Source organism: Scyliorhinus canicula, chromosome 3 (assembly GCF_902713615.1).
Source record: "Scyliorhinus canicula chromosome 3, sScyCan1.1, whole genome shotgun sequence".
Taxonomy (NCBI): Eukaryota; Metazoa; Chordata; class Chondrichthyes; order Carcharhiniformes; family Scyliorhinidae; genus Scyliorhinus; species Scyliorhinus canicula.
This window is the reverse complement of record NC_052148.1, coordinates 191,864,963-191,885,009: the sequence shown is the minus strand read 5'-3', so window position 1 is coordinate 191,885,009 and position 20,047 is coordinate 191,864,963. Positions and strand designations below refer to the sequence as shown.

General features: G+C 40.3%; 1 protein-coding gene and 1 long non-coding RNA gene across 7 annotated transcripts in view; one reads left to right on the top strand and one right to left on the bottom strand.

The window, feature by feature from the left end:
• LOC119963184 (hedgehog interacting protein) overlaps positions 1-14,828 on the bottom strand; it is a 286,709-nt gene extending 271,881 nt beyond the window's left edge. For all 6 annotated transcript variants that reach the window (XM_038791916.1, XM_038791917.1, XM_038791919.1 and 3 more), the window contains exons 1-3: positions 14,193-14,828; positions 5,560-5,755; positions 2,011-2,167 (exon numbers count right to left, since the gene is read on the bottom strand). In XM_038791916.1, the coding sequence (XP_038647844.1) occupies positions 2,011-2,167; positions 5,560-5,755; positions 14,193-14,453 (614 nt within the window). In that variant the 5' untranslated portion in view covers positions 14,454-14,828. The remainder of the gene's footprint in view (positions 1-2,010; positions 2,168-5,559; positions 5,756-14,192) is intronic.
• A 166-nt stretch (positions 14,829-14,994) lies between these two features.
• LOC119963187 lies at positions 14,995-19,752 on the top strand. The gene is made up of 2 exons (XR_005460046.1): positions 14,995-15,297; positions 19,381-19,752. It is a non-coding gene; the product is annotated as an uncharacterized LOC119963187 (long non-coding RNA).
• Positions 19,753-20,047: the final 295 nt, after the last annotated feature.

The following is a 20,047-nucleotide window of genomic DNA, read 5'->3' as shown; positions in this document are numbered from 1 at the left end:
ACCTTCTCCACCTGTGTTGCCACTTTCAGTGACCTGTAGACTTGTACAGCCAGAACCCTCTGCCTGTCAATACTCTTGAGGGCTCTGCCATTTACTGTATATTTCCCATCTGTATTAGACCTTCCAAAATTTATTACCTCACATTTGTCCAATTAAACTCCATTTGCCATCTCTTCACCCAAGTCTCCAACCGATCTACATCCTGCTGTATCCTCTGACCATCCTCATCACTATCCGCAATTCCACTAACCTTTGTGTTGACGCAAAGTTACTAATCAAACCAGTTACATTTTCTTCCAAATCATTTATATATACTACGAACAGCAACGGTCCCAGTACTGACCCCTGCGGAACACCACTAGTCACGGGCCTCCATTCAGAAAAGCACCCTTCCATTGCTAATCTCTGTCTTCTATGACCTAGCCAGTTCTGTATCGACATTACCACCTCACCTCTGATCCTATGTGACTTTACCTTCTGTGCCAGTCTGCCATTAGGGACGTTGTCAAACGCATTACTGAAGTTCATGTAGACTAACATCCACTGCCCTGCCATCATCAATCATCTTCCTTGAAAAACTCGATCAAGTTACTGAGACACAAACTCCCCTTCACAAAACCATGCTGTCTCTCACTAATATGCCCATTTGCTTCCAAATGGGAGTAAATCCTGTCTCGGAAAATCCTCTCCAATAATTTCCCTACCACTGACATAAGGCTCACCAGCTTGTAATTTTCTGGATTATCCTTGCAACTCTTCTTAAACAAAGGAACAACATTAGCTATTCTCCAATCCTCTGGGACCTCACCAGTGAGATTTCGTTCAAGGCCCCAGCAATTTCCTCCCCTGCATCCCTCAGTATTCTGGAGTAGATCACGTCCTTCTCTTCGGTGAATACTGATGCAAAGTACTCATTCAAATTGAAAGAAAGCACGTACAATATTGTGACAGTTATTGTAGGTCTGAAGAGTGTACACAATTTAGAAACCAGCAAAGAATGACTAAAAAAAATCATGAGGAAGGAGAAATTGAGAAAGCTAGTTAGAACATAGAACATTACATAGAACATTATAGCGCAGTACAGGCCCTTCGGCCCTCGATGTTGCGCCGTCCTGTGAAACCCTTCTAAAGTCCCTTTACACTATTCCCTTATCGTCCATATGCCTATCGAATGACCATTTGAATGCGTTTAGTGTTGGCGAGTCCACTACTGTTGCAGGCAGGGCATTCCACGCCCTTACTACTCTCTGAGTAAAGAACCTACCTCTGACATCTGTTCTATATCTATCTCTCCTCAATTTAAACCTATGTCCCCTCGGGCTGGACATCACCATCCGAGGGAAAAGGCTCTCAATGCCCACCCTATCTAATCCTCTGATCATCTCGTATGCTAGAAACTTTTGTAAAGTTAGAAATAAAAAAAACAGACAGTAAATATTTCTACAAGCATATAAAAAGGAAAAGAGTAACTAAATTGAATGGTAGTCCCTTAAAGGGTGAGACTGAGGAATTAATGGAAACAAGGAAATTGAGGAAGCATTGAATAGGTGTTTTACATCAAACTTTACTGTAGAAGACACAATAAGCACCTCACAAATAGTTAAAAGTCAAGAGGGGAGAGGGTGGGAGGAACCTAAAATGAGTAAGGTCACTCAAGGAAAAGAACTAAGAAAACTAATGGGACTAAAGCCTAACATGTTTTGTTGAATATTTTGAAACGTTTCTTTAAAGATTTCCCATTGTTAAAGCAGCCAACTATTAGTTTACTCAACACTCCGAGGATTTAAAAAAAAATGAACAGTGAACAAGATACTCCAATAGAAAGGAAATTCACTACGGGGAGATCATTACTTTTCCTGGTAATATATTTCAACAATCTTTTAAGTTTTGTTAAAAATTCTATGACAAGCAAACTATCAAACACTAGAGTAAACTGACATATCATTTGTTCAGTGTCATGACTATGACTAGTGAGGTTTTCTAAAACAAATAGCAGAGATCTTATTGAACCTGTTGATCTGTTCCATTTTGTGATATTCATCCATCTGGTTTAAATAGTTGGAAGCTGGACCATGTACTTGTTTTCTAGGAGAGTCTGGAAAACACATCCCATTGTCCTTTGCTGAATAAAGGTTGCAGAACTCATCAGAAGTAGTTTGGAATAGTCCTGAAAAACAGATGTTAAAATAAATTGTTGGTGTTCACACTAGTAAATGCTTGCATGTGCAACGAGAACCCTGAAGTCAAAGCTTCCGGCCTATAGAGTCAAAGAAGAACCAGTATATCGCTTTGTTTTGTAAATGATGCTTCCAAAATAATTATCATGTTTGTTATCTTGATACATACAGTGGGCAACTGCTAAAACTTTCAGTGACGAATAACTATTTAAAGCATAACAAGTCATTTAGTTTTACAAACTAAAACAAAACTGCAGCGTTTTTTAAACATTTAAACAGAATCCTAAACTTTTTCATTGCAAAGCTTCTGTGACAATACATGAGCTCTAACATACATTCAGGTGTTATTTCATTTGGTGTCGAGATGCAGATTTCCTTTTAAACATAAAAGTAATTGTTCCCACATTATTTCGTCAATAAATTGACAACAAACACCCTTAGCCCCAGGACGATCTCACAAAGACCCAGGAAAGTGAGGAAATGTCATCTCTAGTTTAAAAAAGAAATAAATATGAAACAGTAACATGGTCTTGGACATGTTAGTTTTAATTTATTTCCCCTGACAACACTGCAACCCTTTGGAAACGCAAATTATGACAAATGCCTAAAATTCATCACCTTCATTCTCCACTTTGACGGCTGTGGGTCCTGTTGAGAGAATAGTCAGGCCTATTCTAATGCTTTTGGTGTTACAAAACAGTACTACATCATAAATAAGGAATAGGAGTGATAGCAGATTTACGTTTGAAGAGGAGTATCTCATAACTTATAAATAATCAAGTTATGAGTGAGTTTCAAAGGTCTTTAAAATGATTTAAACAACACTTACATTTTGCTTTATTTATTTAGTTTATCTTTTGATTTCAAATGTAATTCTTAGACTCACAACTGAAGTGGAAGGTAGGCAAACCACTCTTGGAACCCTTTCATTGCACCTATTTCCAAATTTCTTGTGGCTTTATTGAGTGTTTAATCATGTTATGAACAGTTATGTACTGTACGAAGAATCACAGACACAATCCCTCTTCCTGCTCTGCATGGACAGCACAGGGGAGTTACCAGAAAGCCTGTCATTCTTAATCTAGACAGTTTTAGGATCCTTACAAAGATGGACTAAAAGACAAAAAAGGCATATTATCCTCTTTGGTAATGTGGCAAAAATGTGTATGCCAGTATAAAGCTGTATTCTATATTTTATAGTCGTGCCTACATTATATTGAAGAGCAGCAGGAGTAAATATAACAAAGTTTGATATCAGTTGTAAAGGCATGGCACAAACTCTGCTACAGTATTCATATTGATACTAATGAATCTCAGATTGGAAACACTTTTTGTACTGTGTAATATTTTAATTGACCTATTTACATGCTTCCTTTTTAATTATCTTCTTAGATTTCAATCCTCTCTGTCTGCTGTTCAAAACACCATCCTTTAGTACACTGGATAAGACAAGCCATTCCTGAATGCACAAAGTTAACAGCAACACGTATGGGTTTGCCCTCCACCAATTTCCCCTCCCTCTCTGTGCAGCCTATCTGAATTGCATTTAACTCATGGAGAATTGCCATCGATAACTCTTTGTGTGGGGAATAACAATAGAGAAACAATATCCAAACACTTTGTGGCCAAGTACATTGCTGTGTTAATACAGTAAAACACCAGGCCACCCACAACTGTTGCAACGTTCTTGCCTATTACAAACCTGAAGATTCAATTTCATTAATTGGCTTTATGTTGTAAACAACCCTTGATTGTGGTGTGTAAATGTATGATAAACTGTAATTATTCTGAGTGATTTCAACACTACCATAATGATAAAACAAATCAAAAAAATTCAAATGAGTATGCAAACTTCAACAAAAGCTTTTTCAGATTAATATACTGTACACTTGTAACAGTGTTATTCATTTTCATATGTGTTGATTTGAAGCCAAACAGTTCCTTTGAAATCAAAGTAACAATATTAGTACATCAAAAACAGTAACTTGCAAGTTTAAAAATTTTTAAATATGTCGTTTTGGATGATTTTCTTTAATTTGATTAGCTCCTGGTGTATAATTCTCTGGAAACTTAATTCCAATTGGGTACTTTAAATAAATACAATTAGGGTGCTTGTCAATGACCACTCTGTCAACAAAATTTGTTTTCTATCTTTGGTATCAAAACAAAAGCTTTCAATTAGCACCGACCTCTGCAATAGCAAGTGGTGCCACATGCTGATTATAAGCATCTGTCTAACATAGGCAAATCGTCTAGCTCGGCTGAAAAACAGGCTGCTGGTTCACTTATGCACACCCCTGAGCCCCATCCATGTCCCAGTGCTAAAGTTATGCTTTCATCTGGTTATCTTCCAAGACAACCTGGGTGGTCACCCAAAGTACTTGACATCTTGATGCACTTCAGCAGTTTTACATATACACAAACTTTGTAGAAAAATAAATTTGTCATTCGTCACCACATATGTTGATCTGGGGAGAAAGGTTCCTGTGGCACCAGCTCCTGTGCTGCTCAACACACTCCAATTAACTCTTTTGCTCAGTTCTACTGCAATTTTAAAAAAAAATTAAGTAGTCAGTCCCAGAAAATTGAGGACAAGATCACCAGGGTCAGGGATTAGTTAATTTTTTGAGTGGGAAAAGTGTTCAAAAATCCCCCGATGCATTATTTTTTGTGTATAATATCCACCAAAATCTAATCTGTTATGACTGCTTAGCAAGCAGACTAGAAAAATGTAACCCCCCGCCCCCTTTGAGTCTGCAGGGAATGTGATAAAGAGTAAGAACCAGCTGTATGCAGGGAACGGTGGAAGAAAATCAGTAGTTTCGTGGGTAAAATAATAATATTTTCATTTTCCAGGATGCTTTGGAACATCTGTGAAACCGCACAAAAGGAAATTAAGAGCTCTCCTTTTGAAACTGTTCCTTTTTAAAAACAAAAGTCCTGCATTGAATTTGAATGCACAATATTAAAGATATAAGCTTTGCTGCAAAAGGATTAATCATCCATCACAGAATGAGGGATGTAGAACGATACACCTTGCATCTTGATTTGCACATTTATTAGAGCAGTATTAAAATAAATTATTTCAGCTATTATTGTATTTAATGTTGCTTTTAATTGGGAAAAAGGGGGTGGCAGCAGCCTTTCCTGAATGTTACTGCAACTCCAAACAGGGTGGCAGCAACATCTGCCACCAGTACTGAAGTAATGATTTTTCAGTAAGCATTAATTTTGTTTAATGGTACCCATTACCACCCCTTCCATTTCACACTAAAGGACCATGGCTCTGGTATGAATACCCCAACACTGATTCATAATGTATCAACAAGGTATGAGGATTTATATGATTTCAGGGTTCATTCAAATGTCTTGCCTTTATTACCTGCTATGTGGCTTCTGCAGGCAAAGTAGAACTGTTTGCAAAACTCTCTGCACAACACGGGAAAATCTAGCTCATTGTTTGATGCTTCTTCTTGGTCAGGTAAGTGAAATAAATTCTGTGCATATGGTGAACATTGGGCACACTTGATTTCCTCCAGCAACCTTGCACATTCTGTGTTGTTTGTAACAGAAAATACCTGAAAACCAAACAGCAGAAAGATGTAAGCAAAAGCAAACTGAATTTTTAAAAAACCACCCTGACTTGGAAAGAATATCTGTCTCACATTGGATCTTTACTGTACTGTCTTACTTTTTAAGAATATAGAAGAAGAAGAATTTATCCTTTATTTTAAGCCCAGTGAACCAAGTAATAAATGTTTACTAAATTCCAGATGTACTTGCTCTTTCTTTTCTTTCATAAACTGAAGTTTGAGTTGAATAAAAGTTTTAAAGGACAAACTAGGAAGTGGCAACGTGAAAAATTCCAAATGTCACAGCACATTAGAAAAGTTTTACTCAGGCCACAACAATATGTATGTTTTCCATTATGTTACGATCCTACCCCAAAACCCCCCACTGTAGGAATTCTTGGTGGGAGTTCTGCTGGTGCCCTCTTGGTTTGTAATGTTCTCAAGTTATAAAACTTAAAAGAAATAATAATGGTCATAAAATACATCATTCAGCTCCACAAGATTATAAATTTCCTCAAATAACTTTCAATGGAAAAATATTTACAACAGCTAAATTAAATTACGCTGCGGGTGTTGGCAGATTACATGTTTTTGTTTATAAATATACTGAAATTGCTAAAACCTTCAACCTTGATTTCCTTAATGTCTGATAACCTTATTTTCCATCTTAATAAAGTAATTTACATTCTTTCACCTTTATGTTCCACGTGTTACTAACTTAGAATAAGTACACAGTTTAATCCAACAGTGCTTAGTGTTTAAAATAATTTAATGCTTATATCATTTATTATGAGCTAAGAGCAGTGAGCAGTCTGTGAAAAAGCATTTCAACCGCCACATTCACATTTTCGATTTGTTGGTCGTGACATAAGAAGAAAAGTTACTTTCTTATATCTTTCACACTCTGAAGCAGCACAATTTTAGTCACAACCGGTCATATTTAAAGTTGCATTTGGAAGAAATTCCAGCATTACAACGAACATAGAGATTAAACTGCAGCTAAGTGTTAGTCTTTAATAAGACTTTCCAAGGGAGAATGCTGCTTCTTTAAGAATAACAACTTATTTCAATCATTCCTTAAATGTCTGAAACTAAATTTGCAATTCAAACATTGTTTTTGTATTTTTTTTAAAAAGGCTTAATGAATTATACACTAGTGCATTGAAATAAAACAAAATGATTCAAATCTTGCTTGCCAGCTGTCAAATAGCATCCTCCTCATCTGGCCGTTGCAGACCCTAATTTCACTATTAAGGTATTTATATGGGGACTTATCTGATTCTGATCACTACAATCACATTTACTCTTTATGGAATGTGTTTTTGGTCACATATAAACCAAACAATAGATTAGGCAATATGACTATTTAAATTATCTAAAGTGAAATACAGTATTTTCTCTGTTTATTTCATGCTGTTTTCACACAGTGGGACCTTCACATTTTTCTCTGTGTGAGGTCTGCAGGGTACGTACCCATGAAGAGATAGATAGAGCCATCATTATAACACACACCCGATGTTCTCTCCCACTGGAAACAATGGAAGTGCACACAGGGCAATACAAGCATGCAATGACTGGCCCTTTGCATCTGTTGCACACATAGTAGAACTAGCTACAATTGTTTACGATGAGAGGAAGTACAGATGGATCATGTGAAATACAATAAAGGATGTATCTCAAAATTTAATTAAAAATGCATAAAACCAATATTTAATTTTTTTGACTGATTGACCTAAGAATGTGAAAGTAGATATGAGAAAACAACATGATCTGTACAGTTTCTATCCTGAGAGCACTCATTGGTGCTGCGCATTTCACTTGCCCTTGGGCCCACAAAAAAAATCCCAGTCTTGATACTGCATACCATGCATTTATACCTCCTGTTCAACCTCATACTACCTTCCTCATAAGGCAATAATATAAGTTACCAGTGTTGTTCTGTTGAAAGGGATGAAGATTTGACAATTGAAGCCATAAACTTTATTATTTTTACATATAGTTGATCTCTTCTGGAGCCACTCAAATATTTATAGGTACACTCACTGATCCATTCCATGCTTTCTCTGAAGATATGCTCAAAAGTAGCGTGGACGAGAGAATCAGCACCACAGCTCTATCTCTGATCCCAATTGCATTCAAATGCAGCAACCCACAGGGATTCTCGCACTGGTGACTCTCATATAAATTGGGCTGATCTCCTTACTGTTGCAACTGGCAAATGCGATTTGATTGAACAGATTGTGATCATAAATTCTGCAGTCTGATTAGTTGAACTGACACACATGACAGACCTATATCACATGCTTGAAAATATTTGAGTAATATATATAGACTTTATCCCTTTTTCCTTTCACAGGTTGTGTAATTTCTATTTCAGCAACCACTCCAACACAGGAGGCACTCTTCTGGAGTCCAAATATTGTGATCCTGGTGGACAACAGAAAATACGGTAACTGTCTCAGGTGGATTCTGGTAACAGATCTGAAACCTGCCTCAGATTGGAAAATCAATGGTGTAAGCCATAAATTACTGACCTAAAAAGGTTGCGAGTGGGACATCCTTGATATATTTTTCAATGCAATATCTTTTATCTTTGAAACAATGGGGATTTTGTAAGTCAGCTGATGCCTTTATACCAATTGAAACCAAGCATTTTGGGGCTTGGCATCTTTTTCACAGTAACTTCATTAACGTAAGCCTACTCGTGACAATAAAGATTATTATTATATTATTATTCAAATCATTCTGGAATTAACTTTTAGTAATACACAATGATAGTTTCCCTTTTCGCATAAGAAAGGGTGCAAACACAAGGCTACCAGGCTGCAAAGAAAACTGAGACTTAAACTGGAGAAATTTTCCACTAGGACTAAGATTTCTAAATTATTCTGAGTTAATATACTTCCTATTGCCTTTGAAAAATATAAAAGACATCGAAGCATTTGTTTTATTGCACCGTCTGTATGCCCCTATTTTCAATGGAGGTATATGCATAATTCATACCTTGCCGTGAATAAATTAATGGCAATAATATAATAAACATCCAGCAACTTACTTAGCCAAAGTTTACTTTGAAATCTGTAATTAATAGTAACATATTAGCTTCAATATTTTACCTGGAATGTCCATTAAAGATATGTGAGTTTTCGAAGGACTCATAGCACCAAGGCAACTAAAGTTATTTTAGTAATCCTTTTGTGCAAGCTATGATATAAAAAAAAATGCAGAGGGAAAAATTCTCTGCCTGGCCACCACCTAAAAAATGAACTGCAATCAGGGGAGAATCGGGCATCTGGCCAAAATCGAGGTCCACATCCGGCGTTGATTCAGGCACCATGCTATGGTCGCTTGCTGATGGCGATAACAGGGTTTGCGCCCCACGCTGGTGGCGGCATGCAAAACTGGCATTTGCATTTATTTAAATGTGATTAGCGGGTTGGACACAGTATGCTCTGCCCTTCCACAATGCTCTGCTCTTCTCAGGTGAAAGTCTAAAGGGCGTAAATTACTACGAGTGGACTGGGTTCCATAGTTGCGGAAGAGGAGCGGGAGGCTAAAACAAACACTGAAAAACCATTGAAAACTGTCAGGCTTGCTGGGGGATGGCTGCCCGGGCTGGAGGATGTGACTTAGTGCCAAGTCCGTAGACTTTGGCTGCCCCCTCAGTATCGAGGTGGCCTGGCTCAGACCACCATTGCTGCAGTCTGTGTTTTAAACCCACCCTTTGGTGTTACTTACAGGCTCATTGCGGTTCACACTGCTGAGTGCTGCTTGTGTCCTTTAAATGCTCAGAAGGCCTCTGGTCATCTGGGAGCCCATCCAGGCCACCCCTCTCGACACCCTCATTCCCCAGCTGTATCAAGGGCCAAGCTCAATCAGGAGCTCACCAGGTATTTGCACTCCTCAGAAGCGCTGCCTCATTGTTGGAGAAACAGGGATCAGCAGATCTCATCCCAACTAGAGGATACCTGCATTGTAGCCTTTAGAATCCTCCCTGATTCTCTGCCCTACTTAGGGTAGAGGACTCACCAGTGGCCCCCATCCCTCCGGCTCACCGTTTGTCTCCTCCTGGTTAGACTGGCAGCATTGACTTCCTCTGTCACCCTTCCCAGGCAGTGCTCAGGATGGCAGGCTTGGGTCTGCGGCCCATCCTGGGGCAGAGGGCGCCTCTCCGCTCCTCACTGGCATGAAGCTGTGGGTCCACCTCGGACTCCCGACCTCGGGGACAGGTCTTCTCTAAGCCATCTTGGTGGTTGCAGTGAGTGTGTGATAAGTGGAGCATTTCAATACAACTGTCAAGCTCTTCAGCACTAACTCCAGCCCCAGCAGTTAGAACGTCCACTGTGCTGGGACTTGCTCATAATTCGCCCCAGCAGAGTGCTGGCCCATTAGCATGTCCTGAATTGATAGCGCCCCCGACAGGAATACAAGCCACAGACAATTCAGTCCTAGGGTCAACACATTGTCTTCCAAAAAAAAATTTCACCCTGCATTCAGAAGTGCTCTTTCAGCATACATCTTCTAAAGCCTTTGCAAAGATAGACATGAAAATTATTATCTGTATCCTCAATAACTATTTTTCAGCTTAGCATCTATTTTGAGGAAAACCAACTTTGGCATGCATTGTTATCCCCGATACTGCCGACACCATGCATGTTGAAAAGACCAAAATATTAGATGAGGTAAATCTACGTGACCAAAGCTTGGCTTTTAGAAGCCTCTCGACAGTAGGAAGGAGACAAGAAGGTTAATGTTTTGGGAAAGGCAAAGCAAACCAGGACCATACCAACTAACATCTCTTGGCAAAAAACCTACCCCTAAAGCAGTGTTTTTAAATTTCAGCCATGATGTGGAGATGCCGGCGTTGGACTGGGGTGAGCACAGTAAGAAGTCTTACAACACCAGGTTAAAGTCCAACAGGTTTGTTTCAAACACGAGCTTTCGGAGCACGGCTCACCTGAAGAAGGAGCCGTGCTCCGAAAGCTCGTGTTTGAAACAAACCTGTTGGACTTTAACCTGGTGTTGTAAGACTTCTTACTTTAAATTTCAGGACCAACTAGAGACTGTATAGTTTATTTGTAGTACAAAAGATGAAAGGTGCAAATTCAGAGCTCATTCAAATCACCAACTGTCAAAAAAGCTGATCACATGCTATTATTCAGTTCATGGGCTGCAATCTTACTTATGTTAATGACAAATTATGTAAAGCATCATGATTTGAATTTTATGCTATCAAATAAAAATGTGCAATTCATTGATCATATTTATTCTATGTCCTTTTAGTCTCGACATGTAACTTGGCAGTTTCAGGTTGCTATCAAATTACAAAATTAATCTGTAGGTTTTAGAGTCAACATTTGACCTGTTCAATGTATGACATTGTGAACAGGAGACTATTAACCTGATGCTGTTTGGCACTATCTCCAGCATAAAAGTTATGGAGTTGTATAAAGTTTTAACAGTGAAGATATCTGCTCATCTTTAAAGCTATTAGAACCTCATAATATTTCTACACAGCAGGTTGTTTCACACAGTATAGACAAGTATTTGTTTTAAGGTTGTTTAATTCGAGTTCTCCCTGTATATTTAAGAGTACCAAGTTGGCACAGAACAGGTGAATGATAATTTATAAACAAAAATACTACATGGTTGTGCATGGGTGGTCCAGATAACCAATAGGACTGAGCTTACTTATTGCTAGTAGATGTGATTTGATGATATCACAGTGGAAAACATGACTGGGGCTTGTATCTAATGCAAGGCTATTTCAATGTGTTGTCAATGGGAACAAATTCGATTCCCAAAGATAATGGTTTGGGTCATGAAAAGAAGGGAGGTCTTTGTTAGGATAATTGGAAAGGCAAATGAGATTAGTACTAAGGATGTAGCTGAAACATTTTTAGGATGAAAGATGGAAACTGAAGAGTTGCAGAGGCTTAGTTAGAGCTTCTAATTGTACAGAATTAAGTAATGGGAGGGATTCTCCCATAGAAGTGTTAATTGGAGTATAAACATCACAGATGGCAGCAAAAGAGTACATCTGGATATGACAAAGTTAATGATATGCTTGTTTTATGTACTCGGGTATCATAGCATATCATATATTCAAATTGATTGCGTGTAACAACACAATTTGGATATAAAGTACATTCAGTGCATTTTCCACATGCATATTTTCTTCATGAAGAAATAGTAGCATGAAATTTCAGTCCAGAGGGAGCCTCAAATTTGCCTGTCAAATCCCACACCTCAGTTCAGTAAGGTTTGCCAATACTTGGGCAGGCCATTAGATGGAGCACCACATAGAAGCTGTTGAAGAGGAAGTACTGAAATTCTGTCTCTTTTTAACTCCCCCCTGCAGTTCCATCACTCAAGTTTGGAAACCGCAAAATGTTGTCAATGTGGTCACTGGGAAGTCTGCAGCCCCAAGATTATCCCACCCACCTGGCTGTGAGATGGTACATAGTAGAGAATATCTGTGGAGAAAAATACATTTAGTGTATTTTCTTAAACCAAGAATTGGAATGATGATGGATCCACCAGATTTAAAGTGTAGGTAAGCAGAACAATCTGCCAGTTTTATTATTTTGGGTATTTTAAAAAAACTAAATGCACTTCTCATCAGAACATTAAGTGCAAGTACCAGAGTTCTGAAATGTCATCAATAGCTTAGTTTTTGCAGATTGCATTCCAAGTATTTTGCTTAATGCAGTCTATAAAACACTTCTGAATACCAAAACTACGTGCCAACTATATTTAAGAACCTTACTCTTGCACTCATATCAACCAACCAGAAATCTGACAAAACCAATTCAAGAAAAAAATATGATTCCTTGGAGCATCCTACTTGTTATGTCTGGTTGCTAAATAAATTATTACAACATTTAAATCCAAAAAATAATAAAATCTTGTTTTCTCCAGTAATAAGTCTCATTTCCTCTTTTGTTATTAAGTGCAACAGATGAAACCATCAAGGTGCATGTGATTAAACATAACACATTGAAAGCTACCAAAAAAAATCAAACATTATCCTAACATACTTCGGGATGATTAGTGTTGCTATTGACTAATGTAAAACATGTGTGCCGTCCTTCTTTCATCTCAAAATCACTCAAAACAAAAGTAAGACTTAATAATTTGGTCCTTTCATAGTGCCAGCTTTAACACTGGGCGAGTTTGTCGCTCAGTTACATTTGTATAACAAAGGCAGTTGTTAGGTTAGCGAAATAGCAAGAGCAAACAGATTAGTGTGAGGGGAACACACTTGAAAACGATCCCTTGGACAAACTTGGCTCGCAAATCATCCAAGGTGAAAAGAGCACGAAGCTGTAACTCAGCCAGACTAAATTCTCTAATAAGCTCTTCCTTTACTAGCCATGTGTTCAGACACCAAACTGTCCAACACACTTGAACAGTATTTGGGATAAAAAGTTGCAGGAAAGTTCTAAATGAGGCATTATTCTGCATGGCATTCCCAGAAATAGTCAATATTTCGGGATTTGTTTGAATGTATAAATAAATGTGTCGCTTCAGTTACACATCAGTTCGGTTTACCCCTTTACACCTACAGATTTATAACCCCGATCACTTCCATCCGAAAAAAACAAACCTTCTTCTCCTCTTTCAAATATTGCCGCATATGGTCGAAATAAAAAAGCAAATCTGCAGCCGAAAACCTGCAGTAAGGCGTTCTTACTCATCTGGGAATGGAAATAGTAGGACAAATGCTCACTCAAAAGGCACGGACATTTGGAGAGAGCTTGGACTGAAGGAGAATGATGTTCTCCAGTTTCACCCATTAGTGAACCAACTAACAAACACAATGGTGTTGTTGTTATTCTTTTGCCATAAGCAACAGGACTCTGTGTGTGGGCAGCAGTTTAGCGGGGAGGAGAATAAGTCGACCCCTTTTTGTCCTATTGATTTTTTCTATTTGCATGACTTGAGCAAATTAAATGATGCAATATGGCTTTTTGTTACAAAACAAAGTGAAAGATACCACCCAGACGCATATGTTGATTCGTAGAAGCTGTTTACATGAGAATAGGGTGAAATCTACCGTGAACCTAGCATAAAAATTCGATTCAGTCTGGGTATTTCGTATTATGTTGAGGCCAACAACGCTGCAACACGAGTTTTGAAGCGTCCCTTATCAGACCTTGACAACCACAGTCATGTAACTGTAGAGCTTTTTCAAGCAAGAACACCTGTGACACATGCATTTTCTAACTTTAGTCCGTCAACGTGATTATGCATTGAGTCTCCTCATCGCAGCCCATAAACGTTTTACCCCCCTCCCCGCAAAAATCTACCCCTCAACTGCACACAGTCTTTATTAGGTGATTGATAACGAGTGGCAACTGAAGTTACTGTACTGCTCTGTGCCCAATATGAGGAACACATCATGTGCATTTTATTCAAACCTTACACGTGAAAAATTTACCTTGGGATCAACGAACTGCTGCCTGTTCATGGGGCAGCAGGACAGTCGGCTGTAGAGTTTGTGACAGATGTACCCACTGGCGTCTAGTGCCAACAATCTCCTGTCCCTCTTCTTCAAGCGGCGCGGAGCACTGCCATCCAGACACCTCCTCACCGGAGACTTCTCACTCCTTTCGCGCGACTTTGCTTCGCTGTCAAACAAGTTAGCGGCCACCACCAATATCAGGACAAACTTTAACGACACTTTTGCATTCATCTTCATCCCACAGCACCGATGTATATTTTAAATCCTCGTCTTTTTTTCTCCCCCCTCCCCCCCCCTGCTTCACTCCAAACAGCTCATAACTTCTGAAAACAGGAATTTAATTTTTTTCTCTCAAGAGAAAGGTGCCATAAAATAAATATATCTACACAGGCTTTGTTTTGTTGTTGTTGCAATTGTTATCTGTATGCATGGAAGAGACTGACGTGCACTGGTTGAAGCTGGTGCTGCGAGCTAGTTGCCGGGTGTGAGCTGCAGCAGTAGCAGTAGGCGCTCGAGCTCAGCCTGGTGCACTGTGTTGCTCCGGATGAATGTTAGCAGGTAGCTCCCTCTCCCAGTGTGTGTGTGTATGTATGTATGTGTGTGTGTGTGGGTGGCGGGCTCCCTCTCTCCCCCACATGATATCAACCCCCCCTCCTCCTCCGCGCGCCATAACAATCGCGTGCTCGCGCGGAGTGACGTCATGGCCGGGAACCCAGCGCTGTGAGGCGCGCGCGTCGCGTGTGGCGGTTGGGCGGAGGCGCGCGCCGCCGGGAGGCTGCGGCTGCTGCTGCTGCTGCTGCTGCTGAAGCAAACGCGGGGAAACAATTCCCAAAAAAACATCCAGCAACAAGTGTGCCGCGAGGCTGCCTCTTTCCCCATTTTGGTTCAAGGGACCCAAACATCCATTAATAACCTTTCTTTTTCCTCCGTACCCCCACTGTGAGGCGGCGATGGGGTGTCGCCCCGTCTCCTGGGACGAGGCTTCCTCGTTAATTGAGGCAAGTTGCACTGCGATCCCGGAGTGTTTCATTGCTGTTTTCTCATGCTCACAGTGCCATGTGCTTACCAATGGATGCTCTTTGTAAGTTTAATTCAGCAATTTACCTCTATGAAGCTGCTCCCGAAGAATTTTACAATTCACCCTTCCTGTAGCAAGGTGTATGAGACTGGATGTATAGATTTTTAAATGCAAATGTATATTATTGGGGTAGAGGGGGAGCCGTGACTGGCTGTTTAGCAACGCACCACTTACTGCCCCATTAACTGAATTGTGAGTGTGGCGACGATTGGGAGCTAGGTACGATGCAGAGAGTAGTGCCCCACAGGTTAGATAAGTTAAATGGGGAAACTGAAATTAAGTATTGGACTCAAACCAGGTGGATTCGTTACTGCAATACCAGCATGAATTACTTTTTAAAAATCTGGTAATGCGGTCTTTTCCGGAAGATCTCCCCATGAAAAGGGTCATAGTCACAGATATAGGGCAAATATTAATGTCATTCAATATTAAAATATAGTTTATTATCAGCCGTAAAGATATTACTGAAAACCTGCCCCATGGCACTTGCGTATCCATTGTGGGTCCATGGTACCAATAAACAGGTTCCTGTCTGCCCTCTCTGGTGGTGGTAAAATATCCACGGTACTATTTCGAGCATGAACAGCGGAGTGGACCTTGGTGTCCGGGGTGCAAACATTTTCGAGCTGAAGGTATTGGGGAAAAAATCTACTAAAATTACGAGAAGCTTTGCCACAGCAAAATATATCCCCATTATTCGATGGCAGCTTTTTCCAGGAAGGTACATGCATTAACTGACTCCACAATAAAGTTTCCCAGGTCATTTACACCACTTCAACATTACCCTTGCTGAATCGTTATGTGTGCTAATCATCATAGCTCCACCCGCTTAAAACCAAAGGTGATTACAATTTTCCTCACTGAGGAACACAACACACTCCTGGCTAGTCTCTGAGTTCTAACCTCTGAAAACTTGAGGTCAACCAAAGCTATGCTGCCATTTATCCTTACTTGATCTTTGTCCCATTCACCTATCACTCCTGTGCTCGCTGACCTACATTGTTCATGATTTTCAAATTCTGATTCTTATTTTCAAACCTTTCCATGACCTCATCTATCCCTAGCTCTGTAATTTCCCCCAACTGCACAACCTTTCAAGACATCTGTTCTCATCTAATTCTGGTCTCTTGAGATTTCCCAAGTTTAATCAATCCACCATTGGTGGCCTTGCTATCTAGGTCCATGTGCTCAGTGTCTAATTCAACTTTATACTGTGCCTGTGAACTGCCCTGGAATGTTTAATACAAACATTCCAACAAGGAACAGGAGTCGGCAATTTGGCCCCTCCAGCTTGCTCCACCATTTAATAAGGAACCTCGAGTCTGCATGGAGGATATGAATGTCAGTTCCTGTTGTAGAGAATATCTGGCAAAATTCCTCCCTTGTTTTTATTTTCATTCATGGGTTGTGGGTGCATTGCCCATTCCTAATTGCCCTTTAGAAGGTGGTGAGCTGCCTTCTTGAACCACTGCAGTCTATGTGGTGTAGTTACAACAATAGTGTTATTAGGGAGGGAGTTCCAGGATTTTGACCTAGCGACAGTGAAGGAATGACATTTTTTTCCAAGTCGGTGGCAAATTGCTTGGACGGGAACCTCTAGGTGGTGGTACTTCCATATGTCTGCTGCCCTTGTCCTTCTAAATTCTGGTGGCTGTGGGTTTGGAAGGTGCTGTCTAAAGAGTCTTGGTGAGTTCCTGCAATGCACCTTATCTAACAAATTTGATTGAATGTTTTGAGGAGGTGACTGTATGTAGATAAGGGCATTGCAGTTGATGTCGGCTACATAGACTTCAGTCAGGCTTTTGACAAGGTTCCATGTGGAAGACTGATCAAGAAGGTAAGAGCCCATGGAATCGAGAGAAATTTGGCAAATTAGATCCAAAATGTGCATAGTGGCAGGAGGCAGAGGGTGGTGGCCAAAGGTAATTTGTGTGACTGGAAGCCTATGCCCAGATGGTGGTGGGAATGTGCAACTTACTGCCTGAAAGGGTGGTCGAGGTGGAGACCCTCACAACATTTAAGAAGCATTTAGATCAGTGTCACAGCATGGCTGGATGACTTGATGAAGTTTTTACATCTTAAGAAAATTAAGTTCACGATGAGGGGAGCGGTTGATGGGTTCTATGGGGGAGGAGAGAGGTTATAATTGTTGGAGGCTATTTGTTTTTGGTTGGTATGGTTTGTTGAGGTTCTTGATACATGCTTTATTGTTTGACTTACTTGCGTATAAAATCTTAAAAACTTAATTAAAATATATTTTGAAAAAGCATTTAGATGAGCAACTGAATTGCCATAGCATATAAGGCTACAGACCAAGTGCTGAAAAATGGGATGAGAATGGGCGCTTGATGGCCAGCACAGACCCAAAGGGCCTCTTGCTATGCAGCAAATCTCTATGACTTGTAAATGCTGCATATTTCTACGACCGTGTGTCAGTTCAGTGGTGAAGGGAGTGAGTGTTTGTGGATAGGATGCCAATCAAGTGAGCTGTTTTGTCCTGGGTGGTGTCAAGCTTCTTCACTGTTGTTGAAGCTGCATTTATCAAGGCAAGTGGTGGGTATTCCATCATGTCTGGATTTGTGCCTTGTAGATGGTGGACACGCTTTGAGGAGTCAGGAAGTGAGTTACTCACTGCAGGATTCCTGGTTTCTGGACTTGTTCTTGAAGCCACAATATTTATATGGCTCGTCCACTTCAGTTTCTGGTCAGTGGTAACCCCCAAGATGTTGATAGCGGGGGGGGGGGGGGGGGGGGGGGGGGGGGGGCTCGGTGATGGTAATACCATTGAATGTCAAAGGGACAATGGTTAGATTACCTCTTGTTGGAGGTGGTCATTGTTTGGCACTTTATGGTATGAATGTTACTTTCTACTTGTCAGCTCAAACCAGGATATTATCCAGGTCTTTTGAATTTGGACATGGACTGCTTAATATCTGAAGAGTCGTGAATGGTGCTGAATATTGCACAATATTCAGTGAACGTCTCCACTTCTGACCTTGTGATGGAAGGAAGATCATTCCAGCTGGTGAAGCAGCTGGAGTAGGCATAGAACACTATGAGGAACTCCTGCAGTGATGTCCTGGAACTGAGTTGATTGACATCTAACCACCATAAACATCTTCCTTTGTGCCAAGTGGAGTATTTTCCTCTGATTCCTAATAACTTCAGTTTTGCTAGTGCTTCTTGATGCTGTACTCGGTCAAATGCGGTTAAGTACTCACCTCACCTCACCTCTGTCATTCAGCTCTTTTGTCCATGTTTGAACCAAGGCTGTAATGAGGTCAGGAGCATAGTTACCCTGATGGAACCCAACTGAGCATCAGTGAGCAGGATATTGTGAAGCAACAACCACTTGACAGCACTGTTGATGACCCCTTCCATGGGATAATCGAGAATAGATTGCTGGGACGATAATTGGCTGGGTTGGATTTGTCCTGCTTTTTGTGTACAAGCCATACCTGGGCACTTATCCACATTGCCGGATACATGCCAGTGTTGTAGCTGTACTGGAACAGCTTGGCTAGGGGCATGGCAAATTCTGGAGCATAAGACTACAATATTACTGCCACAATATTATGAATATTTGCATATCCAGTGCCTTCCACCATTTTTTGATATCACATGGAGTGAATGTCATGGCTGAAGACATTGGAGGTGGCCGAGATGGATCATCCATTGGACACTGCTGGCTGAAGATTGTTGCAAATGCTTCAACCTTTTGCACTGATGTGCTGGTCTCCCCTGTCCTTGAGGTTGGGATATTTGCAGAGCCTCCTACTCCAGTGAGTTTTTAATTTTCCACCGCCATTCATGACTGGATGAGGCAAGACTGCAGAGCTTATATCTGATCCGTTGGATGTGGAATCGCTTAGTTCAGTCTAACACTTACTGCTTTTGCTGTTTGACATGCAAGTAGTTCAGTGTTGTAGCTTCACCTCATTTTTGATGTATGCCTGGTGCTTCTGATATGCCTTCCTGCACTCTTCATTGAGCCGAGGTTTATTCCCTGGCTTAGTGGTAATGGCAGAGTGAAGGATATTGGTTCCATATTTAATTTCCAATCTGCTTTTCCTGGTATCCTTGCAGTTGGGAGCGTGAACACAATATTTGGCACTACCAATGTCCTTTTGTCGGTTTCAAGATGGTTTGCCAAGGACCACCCAGATTCTCCCACTCTTCTTCGACTTACCTGAAGACACTGCAGCTTCGCTTCAGCAATTGTCTTATGGCCACAGCTCAGCTTGGCAACTGAACAAAGCAGGATTCAATTTTGTGCACATGTGTTAATACTTTAATGATCAGTACCATTGTTCCATCCACTGTATGTATATTATTATAAAATGCTTTGAATGAAGCGTGTTGTGGTTGAAGAATAGTTCGAGTAAGAAGCAGAGAGTACCATGTGAATTTGGCACAACATGTACTTAACAAATGGAATAAACACTAGTTTCAAGTGTCTGGTGTATGGTCAAATCCATGAGCTGTTCAAATGCCGTAACATGCTAGGTCCCATATATGTATTGACACAGCATAAATAATGTTAGATTTGAGAAGAAAATTGGAACAAATCAAAATTAGATAAGTGGAGCTTATGTTTTTTTTGTATGGCCCTTGATACACGGACACTTTTGATGTAAAGTGTGCCGAGATGCTATATCAGTAAAGGGATTAACGCCTAACATCTGTTGGAAATATTCAGAACAGTCAGATCATGATGATAAGCTGATTTGACACCAGCTACGCCATTTTGGAA